Source organism: Rutilus rutilus (assembly GCF_951802725.1).
Source record: "Rutilus rutilus genome assembly, chromosome: 7".
Classification (NCBI taxonomy): Eukaryota; Metazoa; Chordata; class Actinopteri; order Cypriniformes; family Leuciscidae; genus Rutilus; species Rutilus rutilus.
The window spans coordinates 9,642,254-9,650,925 of NC_140221.1; the positions used below are offsets into that span (position 1 = coordinate 9,642,254).

General features: G+C 34.3%; 1 protein-coding gene across 1 annotated transcript; it reads left to right on the forward strand.

The window, feature by feature from the left end:
• Positions 1 to 1,921: 1,921 nt before the first annotated feature.
• crfb12 (cytokine receptor family member B12) lies at positions 1,922 to 7,227 on the forward strand (the record flags this gene model as incomplete). Its single annotated transcript, XM_084412780.1, has 6 exons — positions 1,922 to 1,982; positions 2,183 to 2,312; positions 3,622 to 3,806; positions 4,222 to 4,362; positions 6,307 to 6,594; positions 7,139 to 7,227. The coding sequence occupies 6 exons, from the start codon at positions 1,922 to 1,924 to the stop codon at positions 7,225 to 7,227; spliced, it is 894 nt and encodes a 297-aa protein (XP_084268906.1).
• Between the last annotated feature and the right edge of the window lie 1,445 nt (positions 7,228 to 8,672).

Genomic DNA, 8,672 nt, shown 5'->3' on the forward strand with positions numbered 1-8,672 from the left:
TTTAAACTGGGAGAGCGAGTCTGAGCAACGAACAGTATCAGGAATGCTATTCCAGAGTTTTGGAGCTAAATGTGAAAATGCTCTCCCTCCTTTGGTGGATCTGGATATCCTAGGTATGACCAAAAGCCTCGAATTTAATGATCTTAAAGAGCACAATGGATTATAGGGCGATAGAAGATCCGTTAAATAGACTGGAGCTAGGCCGTTTAGGGCTTTATAAGTCAGTAGCAATACCTTGTAATTAATACGGGACTTTATAGGTAACCAATGCAGTGATGTTAAAATCGGTGTTATATGATCATATTTTCTTGATCTAGTAAGAACTCTAGCGGCGGCATTCTGGACTAACTGTAGCTTGTTAATTGAGGATGCAGGACAACCAGCTAATAAAGCATTACAGTAATCTAGTCTCGAGGTCATGAATGCATGAACTAACTTTTCTGCATCAGAAACTGATAGCATATTACGTAGCTTAGCAATGTTTCTAAGGTGGAAAAAGGCTGTTTTTGTAACATATGAAATATGATTTTCAAAAGACAGGTTGCAATCTAGTATAACACCCAGGTCTTTTACTGTAGAGGATAAAGTATTATAGTATTGTCCCTTTAGAAGATATACTAAAATGTTTGCTAAAATGTGAGGGGTGTACTCACTTTTGTGAGATACTGTCCAATAAACATAGAAATAAGTAGTAATAAGAAGTTCCTGGCTATGGCAAATTAGAATATTTAAATAATTTGAATATTCTAAGGATCAAATAAGTACCCTTTATTTTTATTTATTTGTTATTGACTGCTGTTCCTTTTTATTAAGAGTTTTATGAATCTGTAATTTAATGTTAATCTATTCCATTAACATTTTTTACTAATCATGTTATCCAAATGCATAAGACCCCCCAACATTTTTTGTTTAATTACTATTTTATTTTATTTACATTGGACTTGCACTCGAATCACTTATTACTGTTATTGTGATTGTAACAGAAGCATGCTGGGTGGAGATTGATGAAGAAGACAGGTGAGATTCCACACTGGAGACTGGAACAACCTGTTTGCATGTTCCAGGTAACAGGGGAGGGGCTTAAGTCCAAAATACACCTTTAGATCTGTAGAGAGGTCTGGACTTGTTTCCTATGCGGTCGGTTTAATTTAAACCTGAAGATAGTTCTACCATTTTGAGTGTTGTATAATGTTTCGACAGAGAAACGTCTTGTCTTTTTAAAATTTCTTGGAGGCATATCATAAACGTGACATACACTCAAGAGATTTCCTGTAGTGAAAGAGTGACACTTTCATAGCAGTTGTATTTGGTTTTGATCATTTGTTTAAACCCAATCTCTGCGGGAGCTTAAGATGGATCTGCTGTCTTTGCGGCTGGTGTTTTATTTATAGAAACAGAGATTAATCAAATGTGGTGAGTATGACTCTTATTGTCTTTAATTAGTAACTGAGGCTTTTACTGAACACATATTGTTTTTAGTATTATTATATTCCTCCTGTTGTTATTGTAATATCTAAAAAATTAAATAAAGTTGTTCTGGCCCTTTAAGTCAAATATGGATAGCACTTGACTAATCATGCCAATTTGCATTTTTCTATTTATGTAATGTTGTATAACCTCATGTTAAATATGGTAAAACTTTATAATAAGGTTTCATTAGTTAATATAACTACTTAAATAATGCGCAATGTGGACTAACATGAACAAACAATGATCGGCTGTCTTTTTAACTAACATTAACAAAGATTAATAAATACTGTAACAAATGTATTGCTCATTGTTAGTTTGTGTTTGTTAATACATTAACAAATGAGACCTTATATATCAGTGATCAGTTGTAATGTCTTGTACTGTATAATGTTTTTGCAGGGAAGGTTGAGGATAAACTTTCAGCCCTTTTTAAACATGATTTAATGACACAATGACCTGCTTCCTGGCCTGCATGTTCACATTGCTCCAGATATGTCTGGTGCCATCTAAAGGTAGCATACATTTTTTATGCATCTGAATTGTGACTTGAAAGTCGCAAATGGTAACCTCCCTTCTTAATCTCACAATATAAATATAGAAATATATTTTGTTGCACGCACCCTGGAATTGTCGATACATGTTGCCTTGTATAGGCATCCATTTGTATGTTTTGTAATGCTACAATTCCTTTTTTTCCCCCTCTTATTTACAGCAATGCTTTTTCCTCCAGAGAACCTAACTGTAGGATTATTGGATTTTAAGGCTACAGCTGAATGGCTTCCTGGACAAGGAAACCCTCCTGGCACCAAATACACCTTGGAGTTTATAAATGCACAAAAAATGTACATACCTTTCATAACTGACTTTTACTCTTTTAATCTATTTTCAGATAAATGCTTTTCAACCTATTGTCAAATAGATTTTTGGGTTGCTTTTTTTTTTTTTTTGTAACACTTTATTTTACAGTGTCCTTGTTACATATGTTACACCATAGTAATAACAGTAAATAATGCATAATTGCATGCAACTAACCCTCAACCAAATCCCCTATAGTAAGTACACTGTAAAAAATTATCGTAATTTTAACGGTAAAAGACTGTAAAAATGCTACAGTAAAAAACTGTTAATTGGTTAACAGAAAGTTTCCGTACTATATACGGTAAATAACTGTGATAGATCTAACGGTACATTTAATGTAATTTTGCTGTAAAATACCGTTAAATTTACAGATTTTGAAAGTGAAAAAGAACAACTCATTGTATAATTTACAGTGAAAAACCGTAAATTGGCATTCCCACAATTCCCTGTGTGACACTTCACATTTGATGTATTTTTGTTGAAATAACTGTTTCTTCATAGTTTTTTTTTTTTCAATTTTTCTAATCAGTTATGTACATTAGGGTTTTATGTTACATTTAATATTGGTAAATTAATGTTTATTGCATTTTTTAAATTTCATGTGTTACCATGATGGTGTTTAATGTTTGTGTGAATGACACTATGCAGCTTTTATAAATTAGTATTAACTTTCTTGTGGAAGAGCTGCTTGTGATGAGCTTTGATTGATCATGTGACTCTCATCACTGCTGTGATTGGTGGTTATGAGTGTATTACAATGGTATAAAACAGATATTAATAGTTAATAGGATGGTAAATTCACATTATATCAGATAATAAAATACGGTATATTACTGTAAATTTTAAGTTAAGTCTGTAAAACCAATAACGTTGCTACCGTATTTTTGACGGTAAAAGTTCTGGCAACCACAGCTGCCGGTTTTTTACCGTAAAAATCACGGTTTAATTTTTTACAGTGTACATGTAGTTGTTTAATATTACTCAGTACTTAATATATAATTACACTGTAACAATGACACCTTAAAATAAAATGTAACCTTTTTTTTGTTGTTTTACAGTATGTGTACTTATAGTGTACTTAGAAAACTTAGAAAATACTGGGTAATATAAGGTAAGTACAGGGGTTAAGGTTAAGTTTAGGAGTAGGTTCAGGTTTAGTACTTAGTTATTACCCAGTTATTGTAATTACTGTAATAAGTAAATCGTATGTACATGGGGAACAGGACTGTAAAATAAAGTGCTACCGATTTTTGATAATGCTTTATTGTACTCATGAAGGTGTTTTTCAAGCAGGTCAACAGGAAAGTGGATTCAGTCTCCACACTGCACTAATATTACCGTACTGAAATGCGAGCTGACCTTTGACCCGCAACCTGATGAGCTCTTTTGGAATTATTTTGTGAGGGTCAAGACCACATTTAGAAATACGAGCTCCAAATGGAGTACAGCATCGAAGTCTTTCCAGCCATATGGAGACAGTAAGTTCAATTATATTATAAGTTGCTTTTAAAACGAATGTCATAAATTGTTTTTGTCAAAAAAGTTCAAATAATGCTCTTCTGAAGTGATTGTGCTTGACTCTCTGTTGGATCTTTCTGTAGCTCGTCTGAGTTCTCCGAATTTAACTATCTCAGCTGACCAAAAGTCCATTAATATTACTTTTAGTCATTGGCTGGAATCAAAACCAGGGATCAGACCATTGGAATTCCTGCTATACCTTTGCGGGAAAAGTCCCACAGGGGAATCAAAGGTAATCAGCTAGAATATTTGTTTCAATGTACCATCACCGCTTATTATAATGAAATTTCAGAATGTTCGCAATTTAGAATGCATTACTTAATTGAAATGAGTCCATATTTCCTTATTATTTTTATTTTTTTGGTAAGTGTGTAGGTCCGATATCAACCTCAAAATCTCCTTACATTTTCGATGATGTGCCATCTGGCAAGAACTACTGTGTTAGTGTTTCTGCCAGTCATCAATCCGCCTCAAAGAACAACAACTTCAACACCACCAAATGTATCTTTCTATCAGGTAGTGGATATATTTTTATATATATTTCTTTTTACAAATACAGCATAAGATCATTTTTATTTACTGGGGTTGGTAAAAAAAAAAAGGTGCTGCCTTAAATTTGTACGTACAATCAACTCTGATGTATAAGTAATTTCAACTTAAATTACATTAAACTACACTGTAAAAAAAAAAAGTTTAAGGCAACCAGCTGCAGGACATTTTTGAGTTTTCTCAACTTACGTGTTTGAGTTATCTCAACTTTTCTCAACTTTTTTCATGTTAAATAGTTGAATAAACTTTAAAAACTGAATTTGTCATACAAAACGTAAGTTAGATTTTTTTACTTAAACATTTTTGAATATTGTAGAACTTATAAAAAAAGTTAATTGCTTAACTTATTATGATGAGTTAAAGCAATGAAAAAGCATATGTTGTCATCACGTATTGATCATTTAATTGTTAACAGTGTAAGATTTGTTTTAGATAGAAATTAATACTTTTATTCAGCAAGGATGCATTAAATTGATCAAAAGCGACAGTGAAGGTATAATGTTACAAAATATTTCTATTTCAAATAAATGCTGTTCTTTTCAACTTTCTATTCATCAAAGAATACTGAATTTTTTTTATCATGCTTTCCACAAAAATATGAAGCTGCAAAAACAGTTTTCAACAAAAATAAGAAATGTTTCTTGAGCAGCAAATCAGCATATTAGAATGATTTCTAAAGAATCGTTTGACACTGAAGACCAAATAAATGGCTGCTGAATATAAATTATACATCTTTGCTATTACAGAAATAAATTACATTTATTTACAAAATATGTTAAAATAGAAAAGAGTTATTTTAATTTGTAATAATATTTAACAATACTATTTTTGATCAAATAAATGCAACCTTGGTGTTATGTATGCATATTTCTGCTGTATATATGCTAATGTGTCTTTTATGTTTTTAAAGATTCTTCTAGAAGCTCTGTGCTAATGGTGTGCATTGCGGCCATTCTGCTGATTACCTTTTCAACTGGGATTGTTGTGATTTTTGGTTGTTTTTACAACACAAGGCTTATAATCAGGAAACGCAGCATTCCAGATGCCTTGGTATGTATTGGAATAATTCTGAAGCTCCTTAAACTTCGTATATGTATTATTTTGACTTGAGAATTTAAGCTGCATTGATCATTAGTTATATGAAAGTAATTCACTTAACATTATTTGATTGAGTTTTTTGAACATGCACCTTCAAACATGTTTAATATTTATATATATGCACATTTCTAATGAATATATTGGCCCCAAAAGTATTTAAACAGTTAATTCTACGGTGGCCGAGAGAGCTCAACGCGCTGCAACTGAAGAAAACACATGCAAATAGAAAAAACACCCGCAAATTAAGAAAACATCTTCATCAGTTTCACAACACACGTGTGCTCCAAATACTCACAACACAACCAAATACAGAAATGCTCTGCAAAAGTTCACAACACAACCAAATACAGAAACGCGCTGCAAAAGTTCACAACACAACCAAATACAGAAACGCGCTGCAAAAGTTCACAACACAACCAAATACAAAAACGCGCTGCAAATAGGACAGAACACAACGGAAATGTTTCCGGGGAACCCAATAAGTGACAAGTGAAAGTGACTTCTTTGTAAGATATGCTTCATACATTGCTATTGACAATAGACATGGAAATGGAAATGAACTTTTTTGCCCATGAAATTTGTCCAAAATTTTGTGACCACACCTTAAGATTCGAAATACTTTTTGGGGACACTATATATGATGAATATTTATGAATAAACTGTAACTCTAATAAGGTTCTATTAGTTAACATTAAGTTAACTAAACTTACATGAACAAACAATGTGTATAATAAATAAATCCAATGCATGGTAGAGGATAATTATCATTTACAATAAGAGTGTTTATATGTCCTTTACAGATCATTTTTCCAGGAAATGATTGTGTCCTTAAACTAATCCCTGAGGAATTCCCAAAAATGATACAGACCTGTAAAAACCCACTAACGGACGAAGAGGACGGTGTTCCTGTCCCAGAGGAGGATTCCAGAGGCGCTCAGTTCTACCATCAGAGGGAAAACCTCCTAGAGCCAGCTGAGGAGGCTGAGACGTCAAATCAGTGTTACACAAAAGCTACTTGTTTGGAACTTAGTGAAGAAAGTGAAAAATCTAAGAAGGATGATGATGATGATGATATGCATCCAGTTACCCCTGCATCTTTATGTAATTGTACTTCAGAATCATCCAAATTTCTACAAGCAACTACTGTGAACACTTTTGTGAACTCCAAGATGGATATATATTGTGCAGCGGAAACTCCCTGTTCTTCTGACAGTGATTGTGAAACTGAAGTGCCTGCTGAAGAGGAGGAGAAGGAGAAGGAGGAGGAGGAGGAGGAGGAGGAGGAGGAGGAGGAGGAGGAGGAGGAGAAAGTCAACGAGTACGAACCAAGGCATGATATAAATAATTAATGAACTGGAGGTGACCTTTGGAATAATGAAAAGACTTCCAAATCTCCACGGAGTATGTGATGGCCCTCAGAGGATATTTTAACCCTACTTCCCAGGTGAAGTCTGCAACCAAATTCAAGCAAAAAAGTATCCTCCTTCCACCTGAGCAACCCAAGTAGACATGCAAAACTTGGTGACGGCATATTCAGAACATCAGGGAATAACACTTGAGCTGACACTGGCATAGAAACTAAATCTGGGGTCTGTTATACCTGGAGAGAACTATGCGTTAACATTCCCTTTTCTCTCAATGGCAGTTCAGAGTTCAGAACTCTCTTCTGCATCAGGAGCTCTTGGAACTTCCATATATCATGCTCTGTACATGAAGACGTGTTTAGACGCTTAAGCTAAATTCTGTATGGTAGAGTAGAAGGAATATTTGACATTTGGCCCTTGCTGGTTAATGGCCACTTTGTCGCTTATTGCCCAGCTTTGAGTTGAGGTACTACATTACCATTCTGTGGCACCACTGCAAAAATCCCCTTTTGGAACATTTATTTTAAAGAGTGGGTGATGTTGAACAGATTTTGGACTAAGGAAAGCATGCCTACTTTAGAAATAGATGGAGCTGCACATTCTGCAGCACGTCACAGTGATGCAACTCGTTACGTGACTAACCATTTTGTTAATAAATTGCCGTCTGCAAACACATTGTTGACGGACTCCAGGTGCTACATGAAGCAATTTATGATGCAGTGCAATACCTGATTGACCTGAACCATTGGACAAGTATATCTATTGTGTATTCTGTGTTGAAAATCATACAAAACGCATACCATAATTAAAAATTATTGTGTGTGTGTATATATTTACACAAAGTGGCTTTCAGAAGTTTGAGACCACTACGGTGAAAATGTTTTTGTTCCAGCTTTTAAATGGACAAATATTGTATTTGAATGTGGTCTTAGACCTTTGAAACACTATGGCCTGGTTTTTACAGACAAGGCTTAGATTAAGCCAGGATTAGGACATTGAGGCCTGGTTTCACAGACAGGGCTTAGATTAAGCCAGGATTAGGACATTTAAAGGTTGTATCAGCGATTTCAGGCCCAAACATAAATGATCACATTCATCTAATCTTTCCTAACGATCTGCTAACTATGGCATAGGCATAGGCATATGCCGTCATAGGCAGCCGTGCACAAGCGCAAAACCTCACAACACCCACCCCTGTCGGTGATTGGTTGGAACACTATATATTTTGGTTTTGAGTGGTTGGTGAAACCAACTGTTTTTGTGTGCAGATCTCAGAGCCTAGGCTGCCTACAGAGATGCGTTTTTTTGACGGCATGCTTATGGGGCGGGGAGCTAGCGGATCGTTAGGAAAGATTAGATGTATGTGATCATTTATGTTTGGGCCTGAAATCGCTGAAACAACCTTTAAGTAAGTTAAACAAAAATTAAATATTTTGTTAAAAATTAACAAAAATAGTTAAAAAAATTACTGATGTTGAGTAAAACATAATTTTGCTTCTTGAGACAAATTTTACGATTTGTCAGCAGAAGTACCTTTCAGTCAAAACAGCTCAAACATGCATTTTAGGCTGGGACTAGTTTAAGCCTAGTCTGTGAAACTGGGTATATAAGGTCTTTTAATTCCAATCTTCTCCAAAATCTAAATTACTAGAAACAAAGTTGGTGGTCACACCAAATATTGATTTGATTTAAATAACCAAAGTTAACTGGGAAATAAGAAACTTTGGTAACACTTTACAACAAGGTTTCATAGTTAACTACATTGGCTTACATGAACTAACAATGAAAAACACTTCTAAAGCAATTATTAATCTT